The sequence below is a fragment of the Pinus tabuliformis genome, chromosome 1_1 (assembly GCF_031772625.1).
Source record: "Pinus tabuliformis cultivar Carrire ecotype Pingquan chromosome 1_1, CPIR1, whole genome shotgun sequence".
Lineage (NCBI taxonomy): Eukaryota > Viridiplantae > Streptophyta > Pinopsida > Pinales > Pinaceae > Pinus > Pinus tabuliformis.
In genome coordinates, this window is record NC_142297.1 from 986059456 (window position 1) to 986075604 (window position 16149).

The window sequence follows — 16149 nt, forward strand, 5'->3', positions numbered from 1 at the left end:
ACCATGATTACCAACGTTGGTCATGCTGAATATGATCGATATTATTTGTCCAAGATTGACCATCAACCAACATGGTTGGCTATGGTTATCCATGGTTGTCCATGGTTGACCATGGTTGGATGGTTGATTATTCACTACAACAAAACCAGCGATTTGCGCCAGATTTAGCGCCAGATTTTAGTGCATTTTTTTTGTAATTGTGATGAGCAACCTGGCGCTAAATCTGGCTCTATTGTACAATTTTTCAAGCGTCCTTTTTTGCACCTAATTTTGCATCCTTTTTCACGCTAGATTTTGCATCATTTTTTACACCAAACTATGCATCATTTTTTGCGTCAAATTTTGAACCAAGATTTGCATCTTATTTTATGACAGGTTTTGCTTCTAGTTTTGTGTCATTTTTTGCATCTATTTTTCATTCTCTTTTGCTTCCTATTTTGTGTCATTCTTTGCTTCCATTTTTGCACCATCATTTGCATCAAGTTTACACTGTATTTTGAATCCAATTTAACATCTTTTTATGCATCCATTTTGTGTCAGTTTTTGCATCTAGTCTTACGCCAGGTTTTGTATCTAGTCTTACACTAGTTTTTGCTTCTATTTTTGCACCAGCTTTGGTGCCTATCTTTGCACCATGTGTTGAATTTGATTTAGCACCAAATTTTGCATCCATTTTTGTGCCCATTTTTGCATCTTTTTTTGGACCATTTTTTACATCCACATTTACGTTTGATTTGTCTCCATTTTTCCCATCTCATTTTGCACCATATTTTGCGTCATTTGTTTCATCCAATTTTGCATCATTTTTAACACCATCTCTTGCATCTAATGTTACATCATTTTGAGCATCCAAATTTGCATTTATATTTGCATCTTATGTTGAGTCATGTGTTGTGTCCACGTTTTCATCTTATTTTGTGTCTAATGGTACATTCAATTTAGAGCCATTTTTTACGTCTACTTTTGTATTTGTTTTTACACCAAGTTTTGCATCCAATTTTAAGCTATTTTATGCCCCTTTTTGCACCATTTTTTTGTGTCTACTTGTGTCCAATGTTGCACCATTATTTACACCGACTTTTTCATCCAATTTTGCATTTTTTTGGTGTCTAGTTTTACATCGTTTTCACCATCCAAATTTGCATCTTTCTTGCCTCATTTTGTGTCCACATTTGCATATAATTATGTGTCTGAGTTCGAGCCTAAATTTGCATGTGATTAGGAATCATTTTTTACATCCAATATGGCATCCTTGGTTTCACCTTTTTTCAGCCCCATTTTGCATCTTGTTTTATGTCTTTTCTTACATCTTTTTTTTTTCCTTTTTTTGCACCCAAGTTTGCATCCCAAATTTACACCATTATTTGCATCATCATTTGGCATATTAATTTGTAACGTTTTTTGCTTCTTTTTAACGCTCAACTTTGCATCTTATTTTACATCTAGTTGTTGTCTTTTTTTGCATCTAATTTGGTGCCCATTTATGTGTCCTTGTTTTTGCCCAATTTGATATCCTTTTGTATGCCATGTTTTGTTCCCTTCTTTGTGTCAACTATTGCACAATTTTTCACTTCTAATTTAAAACACTTTGTATGTCAATTGTTTGCATTTTGTATTAATTCCTAGTTTAACATCCAATTTTGCATCCATGGTTACATCTGCATTTGACTTCTTATATAGAGTATATTTTTCTTTACATATATGACCCCCTTTATAGATTCATAGTGAAATATATGATAGTTTCTAAATATCATTAAAGCAGATATCACAATTCAAAATCATTTGTAAAGAAATTTAAGAGAAATTGACAACATCCATCCAAAAAAATAACAATGTGTCATTAACAATTTTCAAAACATGTATAAAATAGCAACATAATACTAATAAAATCAGTATTATTTTTAATCAAAACAAGTAAAATTCAAATATGATTAACAAATCAAAATATTTCATGAATATCGTTATTCTACGATAAATTAACAACATACATAAATCAAACTCATCGTATGATTACAAAATCAAAATGTCTCATTGATATAGGGTAAATTCACAACACCCATCTAAACATAACAATGTCATTCTACACAATAATTTCTTCATAAAAAACAATGCATGTGCATGCCTAGCTACCACCACCAAGATCATCCTCATGATCATCTTGACCATCCTCATTACTCTGATCCACATCATCACCAACACCGCAACTATCATCATCATCTCCTCCTTCACCACCATCATCCTCATCCTCATCCTCATCATCTCCTGATATATGTTGAACATAATTTGGATCATCGTCTTGGCAATCATTACCTATAGCATTCTGACAAAAAAAATCAATATTACATGTTAATATTAATTACATAACACAACGCATGTTTTTGTTATACAATGTTAACCATAAAATGAGGTAAGATATAATATCTAATAGTACTAAAAAATAAAATGAAAATATGGTTTAAAAGTATATTGGAAATCCAACCAAAATTACATACCATAGAGTCCATCCAAACAACAAATTCAACCCATCTCTTTTGCTGCAGCACCTCCTTTTCCAAATGATTTGGAGGTCTTCCATATTTTAGTTCCTATCAATCAGTAAATAGGGATAAATTAGATAACAATGACTTTCTTCTAGTACAAAATTTATTAAAAAAAATCACATGTTTAATATACTTACAAAGGTTGTTATCAGTGCTTTTAAATCTTTCTGGCCACTACGATGAGTGACTTTTGTCTTGGTTAACCTCGCCTTGGATGCCTTGTCCTTAAACATAAACCAATTCAATTTATTTTCACACAAATACATGTCTAAGATACTTATAAGTATTAATACATTCTAAATAATGTTTAATGAAAAATTCAATACCTGAATGCTCTCATTGCCGGCTTTTCTTTGTGCATCCAACTTCTCATATGATTTTACAAGTTCTTTCCATACTTTAAAAGGTATGTCAATAGGTCTTTGTTTCAGTCTTTGATCTTGAGGCATTTTTTTAATTTTTCTTGTTTGGTTAAAAATTTTGGTTAAAAAAAACCGAACAAGTAATTCACATCAATGGCATGGGGACTCTATGGATATGTGTAAAAAAATGGCTATAAAGAAAACATCCAAAAAACATATGAGCTCTCCCTTTGATGGTCACTTGGGGCATATGGCTGGAAAGGAACAACTCCATTTTTGAAAATCAAGGACAATCCTTTCTCAAAGTCCTTCCTAATATTTGCTCAAAATGTCTTAAAATGAGAAACAAAATTCAAACGTCATCCTTAAACATCTCCCTTAAATATAACGTTGGACCATAAATTCTTCATTTTTATTGTTATCGGCTCTGGAATGATTTTTCTATATGCAATTATATAATGAAATATGTGTGCACTAATGAAAAAACATTGAGTTTCATTTTTCATAATCACAAACAATGAAAAAAGAATCACACGTAACTAGCATCATTTTGGAAATTTTATATTTATTAAAAATCTTTAACATGTTTTCCTCCCATATCTCATAAAAAGGTGTGAAATTTTTTATATACTCTCCAATAAGCACTACAACAAAACCAGCGATTTGGAGGTTTTACACTAAGTTTTTCAACATCGAGCTTACTAGGGCTTGCACCACCGGGGTTATTAGTAAGAATCTCATGAGGTTTGCATAGCCATGATTATTAGAATCAAAATAGTAGGATTTGCACTAAAAAACAGTTCATAGTGCTTTCGTGCTGGGGAGAAAATCACAAGTTCAACTTCCGCAGTGCAGAGCACCGAGAGCTCGTAAGCTTTCTTCAGCAATCCACCTACGTTTGGAAAATGTAGCCTGCCTGCTGGCGATGTTCTCAATCCTCTTCCTCTGCATCTTTCCCCTCACTATTCTTGTATGTCCTCTTTCGTTTTTCCCTCCAAACAAACCCTCTCAAATTGAGAAAGCAGAACAACTCACTCGATGAGAATCCGAATCCAATTATCGCTTCTAACAATAACCCAATACGATACTAGAAGTGATTACACAAAACCTCATTGACTCTTCATTTGTTTGGAAAAGAGCCAAGCATAAACTTCTGACGAGGGTTTCCGTCTCAAGTCTGGCTCGCAGGACGTCGCTTAGTCAATTGCGAGAAAAGTTTTCCACCTGCCTGTCACATACGGTTTGTCACACTATATATTAAAATAAGGTTGATCATACTAACAATAAGGTTGTATAGTGTAAAAGGAGGGCTCTCCTGACTGCATTTGGTTGGTTTATAGAAAAGATTACTGGAATGTGTAATGTGAATGCTCTGTTAACTGTTTTTTAAGCATTTGGAAGTATTTAAACCCCCTAGGATAATTAATGTAAGACCTGTTAATTAATGTGTAAAGATGGCTATTGTCCTTGGGCTACCTTAGCTGTTCGTGTTTAGTGATTTGTGGTATTATGACTCCTCAAGTCACTATTAAACCATGAGAACCATGCCCAGGCAGACTAGTGTGACATTGTGGATGAGAACCAAAACTAGACTCCTATAACCTCCTTTTTCATCCTTTAAATTGCAGAATTAACTGACTGTTCTAGTAATTGTTCTTGAGCACCTGAAGATGTGCACCCTAAATAATAAGAATAATACCTTGTAACATATGAATAGTCCATCCTGTGCATGTAGGATATGCACATGAGGTCCAATAAAATCACTAACCAGAATACCAGGTGTTATTAAAGCCTCTACAGGTTGATATATATGAATGTTACAGTGTGCAGGAGTATGATTCAATTCCATACGAAAATACAAAACATCTGATAGGATTTCCTTATACCTCATAGGAAAACAACCATTGTCCCTTCTATAGATGAGCAGAATAAGTGCTTGGTTCTCTACACTAAATAAAGACAAAGTATAGTACTTATTGCTGACAAAATAGGATTTAAATCGCGGTTCAATTGCTTGACATTCAGCTGGTCACAGAATTGTAGAGTGCATAATCATAAGTGATGTTGCGAGCCTCATTGCTCAAATTCTAAGGGTCTTGCGAGCCATAATCACAGCCATGTATGGAATATCTTGTGATTATGGCATTTTATGAGGTCAATTCTTGTGAAGACATTTCAGTTTATAATAAATTTTGAACCTCAACAGAGTTTTGGCAAGACCTGGCTGAGCTAGGACATCAACAACACAGCTGATATGAATGACATAATCTAGCCTCAAGAGGGAGCCTCTTTTGTTTCATCACTCTAACAATCTATGAAGTGGTGGAAAGCATAACAACTTCCCCTTGAATATGACACCTAAACTGAGTACAAATCCTAAATGATGCAGCCTTTGGTGCATGTCTCTCAAAGTATCGATATTTCAAATGTTGAAAGCTCTTGTGCCCATTTGATATGCATTCGATTGCAGTTCCCCTGAAGAAAGAATCTTATAAAGGTGAGGCCATGGCCAATATGTTAGCCATATCCATTGGAGTTGCCATTGCTTGACAACTTTAGTGTGATCAGTCCCACCATGATTCACATGGGCTTCTACTCAACACTGGCTGTTGCTATTGTAAGAGTCTTCAAGCTCGTTGAACCCATAGTATTGATAAGTGTATTCTTTGGGTCTCTGGTTTTCAAATTCTGCCTATGTTTTCCTCTCAGTATCATTATTTCAAATGCTGAAAGCTCTAATTCCCATTGCTGTGTATTTGATTGTGGTTTCCCTGAAGAAAGAAGCTTATAAAGGTGAGCCCGAGGCCAATATGTTGGCCATATCCATTGGAGTTACTATTTCAGCTTATGGGGAGGCCAAGATGAATGCATGGGAGGTGATTCTCCAGTTAAGTGCAGTTGCATGTGAGACTACCCAATTGGTTCTCATACAAATTCCACGAACATCAAAAGGGATTAAGTTGAATCCCATCACATCTTTGTTGCTCCTTGTTGCCTTTTTTTTCTCAGCACCCCCTGGGCCTTAGTAGAATACCCATTTCTGATAATCAGGGTCTCTTCCTTTGATTTGGATTACATGACATTTTGCTTGTGCCTTGGCTCTTAATCTTGCAGTGTTTCTTCTGATAGGAAAGACTTCAGCCTTGACTATGAATGTTGCTGGTCTTGTCAAGGACTGGCTGCTCATAACATAATCTTTGTCTGTAATAAATGAAAAGGTTACAGTCATAAACTTGAGTGGGTGTGGACTGGCTTTTCTGGCTGTCTGTTACTATAATCATTTGAAACTTCAAGCTCTCAAGTCCAATGACAACCAACCAACGTACCTCAGCAGTGCAGCTGATGCCAATGATGAAGGAGAAGGTTTGATAATGACGAGTGGGAGATTCTCAATCAGAGATTCAGAACCAGTAGAGAAAAATCAAACTCAAGCTTCAGGATTAGGTATTTAGATCATTAATATTGTCTTGTGCTAGAGATTACTGTTCTTGGATTGGCTCCTCTATGCCCAGATCTATTTGCAGGGAACAGGCCAGTCATTCACAGTGAAGAAGATAATGACAAGATTAGTGTATAATGATGGACAGGATGGTGCCATGGTGCCAACCTAAATCTCAAGTAAGGAGACATTGTTCATCAATTTGTCAAGAAGCATGGCCTACAATTCAATTGCTCTAAGCCTATCACTTCTTCCACCTGTCAAATAAATTGTTTCCTGTTTGTTTAGTTGACTATGGTTCTAATAAATATACTATTGTTTGATGTAAAAAGACAAAACAAAACAAAAAATATGGAAAGTTGTGACCCCATTTTCTAACTACAAATTGAAATCGGATTACCATAGTGACCACCTCTGCTTATTGGAATCAAAAAGGGGGTGGGTTATGCACAATCCTCCGTATCATTTTCTATTACCAGAGATAATTAAAGCCACCCTAAACTCAAGTCTTAACTATGCTGATAGGGTGTTTGGGGAGGGGGATCCCTTACCAACCCACTATAATCTGCACAAAAGCATCCTAAGAACATATGCAAAATGCTCTCCTATCATCTAATGTCCAAGCAAGGAAACTCTTGAAAATATTATCTCTGCTCTGCTGAATGTAGGGCTAGTCTAATAGGTGGAAGGTGCCATACTCTGGATCAGTCTGGAGCTGGTTTACCCCTAATGGGTGGAAGGTGCCATACTCTGGATCAGTCTGGAGCTGGTTTACCCTAATGGGTGGAAGGTGCCATACTCTGGATCTGTCTGGAGCTGGTTTACCCCTAATGGGTGGAAGGTGCCATACTTTGGATCTGCAAAGTATCTGTCTGGAGCTGGTCCATAACTCGCTCTGATTATGTATGGCCTAGTCTAATAGGTGGAAGGTGTCATACTCTGGATCAGTCTGGAGCTGATTTACCCCTAATGGGTGGAAGGCGCCATACTCTGGATCTGTCTGGAGCTGGTCCATAACTCGGTCTGATTATGTATGATCTGTAACCTAATATGGCACAACCCCGAACAGGCATCAAAGATGTTGATTGACCACCAAGGCAGAAGGTTGAGGTGAGATCCCATCTAAAGTTGGAAGGAAAGAAACTATGGATAAAATCTTGGCTGCTCCTCTGAATCCGGGGTAGAATAACAGTTAGGAAGTACCCTGTGTAAATGATGAAACAACATAGAAATGCTCCCTTAGTGCTTCCAGATGTATACCAATTAATGAGCATTCAAGTGTTATTTCAAATATGAATCAAATTTGAAACAATGTCAAAATTTTCCAAAATTCAAGAGAGCAGTGCTGTAAATGAAATCAAAGTTTAGATTCCAACATACAATGGTCAAACTAGTGCCAAATAAACACATTAATGATGTTCAGATATGACAGAAAGACACCAGCACCAAAGCACAAGACTATGTATGTAAAACAATGCATCCACAATAATAATAATAAAAAATAAAAATAAAAAATAGAAGATATATACTAGTTCCAAAACAAGAAAGTTTACATAACAATGATGCAAATAAACCCCAAAGTTTGATCATTCAGGACGTTAGCATGATCTCAAGAATTCTGCAGTAAAAGCTAGTACTTGAACTCCTAGTAACAGAAGATAGAACCAGTGTGATGCTAGTATTATTGAGTGGATGTTTGGGCTGTTATCAGCACTGATTTAGTTTTGGATATACCTGAGATATCAGTCATGCAAAAATTTTCAAAAAGGAAACGTTTTGACAGAGCAGAGTGTGATCTGGTTGCAGAGTAGCAAACCTTGTTCATAAATTCCAAAGGGCAGAGAGATAGGCTTGTTCATGCGTTAATGTGAGTCTTTAGAAGATGTATCAAGCTATAAAATACCAAACCCATCATGAATACTTGCAGATTAGAATAATGTGATCTCAAACTCCAGACATCGAACTTCAATAACATAGATCATTCCAATTATATTAGTCAAATTGTTCATCTTGTTTTGGCATGACTCTGTCCTTGGAGATGTTCTCTGTTGCTAGATTTATCAGAATGATTGCAAGAAAGCAATGGAAACAGGCTAAAAATTAAACTGTTTATGCAGTCAATTGTTCCATCATGAAAGTGACTTGGAAGGCGTGGATCTCATGCATTTGAATGTTATGATGAGCAATAAATGATTATTATGCCATTTGTGTGTTTTATCTCTCATAAACAGATTCAGATCTGAAAAGAATTAGATTTGTAGCCCTGAACGTCAAGCAATTAGGGCAGAATTTATTCAACTTGCCAAGCAAGTTGTTCACCTTGATTTAGGGTCGACGCTTCTGTAATGTGTAGATCAAGAAAATGGTGCAACACTTACCCTAAATCCTTAGTATGTGAACTTACACAGGAACTAATGGAAATTTCAAGCCTCCTGCAAACAATTCTGCCTAAGGATAACGCAAATGACAAAAAGGTAATTTGTATCAACAGGATGACCAATGTCAAATATTTTTTTTGGGAAGATTAGAAAACAGCCAGTCATGATTTTGGCAAAACTGAAAAATCAGTTGCCAGTCAGAAGATGCATATATTTTTGCCTAATTAATATATACATTTTTTTTCTTTGAAAAAAAAAAGTCAAATATTATGTAGAATATTACAAGAAGGAACATAGGTTATCAATAAATGGATTCCAGCTATAACTGTGAAAAAAATTATTAACCTCGGAACCATTCTGCAATCACAAGAAATTAACATAAAAGCCACTTATCCCTGCCTGATAAATAAAATAAAAAAAAAATTAAGAAAAATCTCATCCAAGACTTTCACAATGAACTCTGGGAGCAAGAGTAAATCAAATTGAAATTGACCAGCCTCTGCTTTTTTCAATCTTAGAGGAAGTACTAAAGAATTTACAAACCGTTTCTCTGTTTTAAACATCTTATACACTCCAAGATAATTGAAAATTATTCCATTTAACCTGGGATATAGATCAGGACAGACCAATCCTGTAAAATACAATAGCAGTAGATTGAATAAACCATTAACTTGGGGAGGATGAAAAGAATATTTAGTTCCACAGAATTCTATAGAAAGAATAGGAAGTTCCACAAAATTGTAAAATAGAATTCATGGAATGCTAGATGACCAGTCTACAAATCACTTTTATTTAGCTTAGTTTATTTATTAGTGAAAAGTAACCTTAACTCAGCTGCAAACAGTTGTATCTTAGGCAACTACTCTCCATGGTCAGTCCAAATGGTGAATAGAATTCATACTTGCAATGTTCAGAAAGGTTCAAATCTCATGGGGATTATACTGGCCTTGACTCATGAGGACTTCTCACTCTATTCAATGAAGCAAAATAACTTGAGACAACTGCAAGCAACTAACTTGTTTCTGCCTTTCTGGAAAAAGTAATTGAACTCGAATTGTACCACCTTGCTGCAGCAAACACATAGTTAGAAAGCTATGTCGCACTGGCTTTGGGACGGGGGGTAGCAGGGATGGTGGGTAAGTTTCCGGAACCACCAGAGTGCACCCCCAAATTTTTCAGGGGACAGAAAGTTGGAGATGGCAATAATATATAAATTATTTTATATATTATAATAATAATAGTAATAGTAATCATAAATATTTAAAATTTTGAAAATAATAAAATATTAAATATAATAATAATAATATTTTTTTCTTAATTCACCACGATAAATATAAAACATTTAAATAAATTCCAATTGCAAATAAGAAACACTGTGAATAAGAATTTAAATAAATTCAAAGAGAAAATTTAAATAGATCCCAAAAGCCGTCGTTGATGCCCACCCCCCTGACACTGATAAAGATTATAAATACAGTCAGGGATAAGAATTGCAGAGGAATAGCAAGTATTGACTGAGAGTATGATGCACTGGAGTCTGTGAGTGCCAGCGCCGCAGAAAGGAATTGCTGAGAACAATTTTAGAATGATATGCTGAGATGACAGGTAGGATTTAGAAAATTAGAAGCAGGTAGGATTTAGACTTCAGGCAGGTGCAGGGATGGATTTAGGTTATATATATCTATATATATAGATATAATCTTGAACTGTCAGTAGGTTCAAGGGTCAGTTGACTGTCCCAGATATTTTTGTGAGGGACGGATTGGGAATGCCCTAGAAGTTCCCATGTCTCCAATGATGCCCCCAGCTATTCTGGGACATTCCCAAGCCATTTTTAAGTCCCCAAAACACTGGAATGCAGGGTACAAGGGATTTGTCATCAGGCACATGTTGACTCTCCATGCAACATAGTTGGAAAGTAAGAGAGATATGGGAGACACGAGTTGAAAAAAAAAAATAAAAAAAAAAAGAGTCTGAAGTACAAGTTAATTACAAAAATGTAGATGAAAGTAAGAATGACCAAAAATTCTTTCAGTACGAATGACCAAAAACACTCCAGTGGTATTTCATTAAAGAACATAAGTTTATTATTTTGAATCCTGACTGTCTTCTCCCATATAATCAACTTCTAAAAGGTTAAAAATTCCTCTAATGTTTAGCAAACAGACAAGTTGCTGAGTCGAGAGAACAAAGGAAGGCAAGTAGCATCTGTCTCCCTCTCAACCCTGCACATCCTACCCCGCACCTAGAATGGTTTCGCTTACTGTAGAGGAGATTCTGTAGCACATAAACAAAAAACTTAAGAGCCACCCTTATTGTCTTTAGCATAAACACTCTCAATAACGAAAAAGAATTTGACTTTGTGTTTAAAATGGCAAATGCATGATGTAGAAGTAGTTTTAGATAAGCTAACTCTAGCTGCTTAGTACTTACTAGATTAGGAATGACTGCCACAGGTTATTCATGGATATAAATTTTAAGATAATGTGTTGGATAGCAAAAGGTTAGAATATGATTTTTATTAGTATATTTGTTGTACTTTGAACTGCAGCATTTTGCTTGGAACTGGATACAACTTACGCTTAATTAATTAAGATAAGCTAACTATAGCTGATTAGTAGAATGGGGACGACTTTCAGTGGTTGTTAATAGTAAATTAAAAGTTGGATGAAAAAGTGTTAGAATGAAACTTTTATAAGTTTAGGTTTGTTGTACTTTGAGCTGCAATATTTACTCAGAACTGAATAAAACTTATGCCTGATTAACAGCACATGCAACAAAATATTCAATATGAACATATAAGGGTTTAAACCAGGAATTTCAAGTAAGGAGATGTTAAAGTCCTCTCTTTTTTTGAAAGATGTAAAGCAATGAAAAATATAGCACATACTCAGAATCAACAGGGGAAACCATTATTATCCTCATTTTGTTACAAGTTGTATTTTAATAAAATCTTAATTACCCCAAAAATCAAAGCATGCAGCATGAAACGATATTGAAGACGACTGTGCTGAGATATTATCTAAACAGCACTGTTGAATGAAAAGAGATTCAAACTTCCTAATGCCAATCATTTTCTGGGAATGGAACCTAAGCAACATTAAGCTAATTAAGACTCAAAATTTCTGTATTTAAATTTCATAGACAATTTAATTCCTCCAGAGCAGATGGCTTCTCATTGACTTGAAGTGTTTTGAGCTGTATTTTTCACTCAATTTAGGTTCAGCGAGTCATACGATTAGCCCTTGTCACATGCCAGCCAGAGGTCACAAGTTCAAACTGTGCAGAATCAGCAATTGCAAAAGTAAACCTCTCAACGAGCCACTCAGTTCTGCACTTCAACATGTTACATAACACACAAAAGTTCTCGCATTATCTAGAAGCGTGATGATTCATGTTTACAGCCCTAAATTTGATCAACTTAGCAAATCGTTAACAACAAAGACTCAACGAGAACCCTTTTAACATAATGCTACAATTCATTTGAAGGTAAAGCTCAACCTACATGCATAAAACTTCAAATAACATAACAATCAACCCTCAACATAGCATGATAGCCCTTTACACATGCCAGCCAGAGGTGACGAGATCAAGCCCTGGGGTCACCGATTGCCAAAGGCAACATCTCAATGACCTAACAAGTTATGTTCTTTCCGCCACTGTGATCAAAAACTTCTAGGATTTTCTATCTAGCGACTTCATTGATTATCTGTGAAGTTAAGACAGGCTATCCTGATATTTGAACTTTTACCCATGGAAATTAATCTTTCATTCGAAAGGAACACTTCAGTGATTATCTATGAACTTAGGACAGGCTGTCGTGATATTTTAGTTTCACACACGGCCATAGAGTTTTGCTTTTAAATGAATACCTCATTGATTATCTCTAAAGTTAGGACAGGCCGTTGTGATATTGGAAGTTTTAAGCATCGAACCGCGCTTTGCTTTTAAAGAAATTGAAATGCTACGTCGGAAGTGATTGTTATCGGGTTTACAGATCCAGTGTAAAAAACATTGGGATTAAATGTTAGAAGTCTAGGATGTAGTGATTTCATGCACTATATTTTTTTAAGTTAGGACGGGCTTAATAAACCTCTAGAATTGTCTAGATGATTAAATCATCGCCTAAATTCGATCTGCATAACTCGAAGAAAACCGTTTTGGGCAAAAAAAAATGCAATTCATTTTAAGGCAAAGCTCAACTTCCATGCTTGAAACCTGAAATATCATAACCTGTCCTAACTTTACAATTTATCAAAGAAATCACTACATTCTGAACTCATCAAGAGAACTAACGCTTCGCATTTCATTTTTGAAAATCATTCGTCACAGGCTATCTCTAAAACGCAACAAGAACCTCTTTATCACGAATTCTTTTAAAGGAAAAAGCTCAATTTTCTTGAAAATATAAATAACGCAACAGAATGCCCTAACTTGAAAAATGATCCATGAAATCGGTACCTGGGAAGCTTGAACGAGCTCGTCCAGGGAAGCCAGAGGTGGCAGCTGCTGCTGCTTCTGGCTGTGATAGACCGCGCCCAGTTTCTCTTTAACTCCATGTTTGCTGAGTGAAAACCCTCGCAGCTTCCTCAGAGAAGACTTCATTTTCGCTACAGAGATTTTATGCTTCAGAAACAAAACCTCGAATCACCGTCTTAAAATGCAGAAAACCCCCCCGTCCTGAATCTGTCTGAACTCCATTACGCAAACCTCGCAATAGCCCCTCTGAAACGGTCAAGACATTATTGAGGGTCTTGGTATGAACGGGCATGCTGAAAATGCTCTTGGGCTCTTTTCTCAAATGGAGCACAGTGGCGTGAAGCCAACCTACATCACATTCGTGGGTGTTTTGACTGCATGCAGTCATGCCACAACATCTCTGTCAAGACATTTTGTCAAACAATAGACGTGCCATTTCAATACTTGCACATTTCGAATAGAGATCTGTGAGGGAGGTATCTACAAAGATGTTGATCTCAATCTCATTTCTAATCATGTAACTATGCACACACTTACCTCGTTGAAGAGCTTCGACCTATGTACATGCTCGGAGAACACTAACCATAGTAACGGGACCCGGTACCACCTCCTCTAGCAGCATTTGATGGAAAAGCGTCAATGCCTCATAGGCATGTCCATTCTGAGAATATCCAACAATCATAGAGTTCCATGACACCAAATCTCTCTCACACATTTTGTTAAACACTTGGCGTGCGTTCTCTATACTTCCACATTTTGCATATAGAGCAAGAAGGGCGTTCCCCACAAATAGATTGCAATCCAATCCGGCTCTTATTATAAAATGATGAACCTTCATCCCCTTCAGAATAAAGGGAAGAATGAGTTCATCGGGCTGTATGCCTTTCTGCCACATTTGGGAATAGAGTAGGAGGGCTTCCTCACAGGGTCCATTCATGGCGTACCCTCTGATGGGCACATTCCATAAAACACAGTCCCGTTTAGGGGAATTTTCAAAAACCAGTCGTGCATAATTCATGCGGTCGACTTTGTATAGAGGTTTATTAGTTTGCTTAGCAAGAAAATATTTCCATGAAACCCAAATCTGAATATGTGTGTACAAGCTTGCAAATATGAAGCCACACCTTCGTAAGTATCAATAACGGCGTTTGGCTTCTGTGTCTGTTTCTGTTTGTCAGTGGTTTTGCATTTAATGGTAGTGGAAGCTACAGTTGGGCTACGACAATGGATGAGATAGGCGTCGCCATTGATGTTGATGTTAGAGTGTGCATGAATATTTACATGCTCTTCCTTTTTAAGTATGTGACGAAATTCTGCTAAGTTGGAGGTTGCACAAGGTAGGATTGTATGTGCCAATTCCATTCTTCAACTGAGGGGACGAGAAAGACACCCTATGTATTTATTTCCAAATTAGTAATTAGTATACAGTAAGCTTCTTCACACTCATAATACAGGGAACCCTTAATGCAAGAAATGTTACATGTAGAAAGCGAGAATAGCTAGAGTTTTTATTTTTTATCGGGAGAGGAGAATACATAAAATTGCAGAAATGTTACATTGGAAAGCGAGAATAGCTAGAGTTTTTCTTCTTACAAGGAGACGAGAATTTGAGAAATTTTATATTGGAGCAATACTTAACAACACTCTTAATTGGGGTTTAGTGGGCTTTGGGTCTCAAAGGAGGGACTTTCTTTTTGGGGCAAAACTAACCTTTTGTCAAAAGATAGTTTCTATAATTGAATCCATCTTCAATATCCATTTCTTCAACCCCACTCTCCCGGATTTGAATATTGAATCCCCCCTACTTATTTTGGGATGAGATGATCTTTCAAAAGCCAACATAAATATATTGGGGACTTACAACAATATACAAACTAAGCAAGGAAGGGTATACACACATGTGTTAGAATTTGAATTGAAGTTGACTTGAGCAAAGGTATAACAATGCATATTTAATTAAATATTGGTGATTTTAACAACCACGTCCATTAGATTAAAATAATGATACTTTATGTGTATCTATATGCAAAGACAAAATACTTGAAAGGCACCTTCCCAACAACAAAGGTCATTATAAGAAAAATGGAAAAATAACAAGTTGATGGGTGGTATGATTGAATGAAGAATCAAAGGGCAAGAAAGAAGAGACATCCAAGTTTAGTCCTAATAAAAGATGTTATTGCCCCTTCCAAGGAGTGCGTTATTAAGAGGGACACAAACATGATCATGGAGTCTGTGCTAAAGTCTTATGGGAGAAATAGGAAGCATGTGAATGAGATATTATGGATTTCAAAAGAGAAATCATGTTATTCAATCCAATAGAAGCAAGGGGATTGGTGCTACTTGAGACTCCATAAGCTCTAAATCAATTGGTGAAAGCAAGAAGTCTAAAAGATAAATGCAAAGAAAGGAATATCCATCTATGTACAAATCTACAATAAATAAATTCAAAATTATACAGTGTTTCCATATAGACAATGTTAGGTCCCTATAACACTAGTGATTCCCCCATTACTAGTGTCATTGTGGCCCTTACTGTTATTGTTGTGCCCTTATTGTCCCCATATTGTTATTATTGTGCCCCATAGAAGCCCACTATTGTTATTTTTGTGCCCTTATATTATTATTGTTATGTTGACTTTGATTATATTGTGACCCCTTAGACTCCTATATATAGAAATGAGGCTTTGTCATTTGTATCATCCAATAATTGTTCTTTTGTGTAATGTAAAGGAGGTTGCCCCCTCGAAGAAGCTGATTTCTAAGTTGTTGATCTATCTTTTCTATCTTTTTGTGAGTTGGTTTCATAACAGACAACCTAGGTTCGAACCCTAAAAAGTGTAGGGTCTTTGTGAGTGTTTGTGAGGGAATGTGTTTGACATCACATAATTGGATTCCCTTCATCATCAAAGAGACATGTGTCCCAAAAGTCAATTTGGTTTAAGTGGATG

General features: G+C 36.1%; 2 protein-coding genes across 2 annotated transcripts in view; both read right to left on the minus strand.

Annotated features, from left to right (window-relative positions):
* LOC149217832 (NAC domain-containing protein 22-like) overlaps window positions 1–16149 on the minus strand; it is a 198308-nt gene that overhangs the window by 111239 nt on the left and 70920 nt on the right. The gene's annotated exons all lie outside the window — the stretch shown is intronic.
* Window positions 1972–3219, minus strand: LOC149217835 (uncharacterized). Its single transcript, XM_089391433.1, has 3 exons — window positions 2678–3219; window positions 2493–2585; window positions 1972–2320 (listed from the first exon to the last, which is right to left on the minus strand). The coding sequence occupies exons 1-3, from the start codon at window positions 2804–2806 to the stop codon at window positions 2123–2125; spliced, it is 420 nt and encodes a 139-aa protein (XP_089247559.1). The 5' UTR covers window positions 2807–3219; the 3' UTR covers window positions 1972–2122.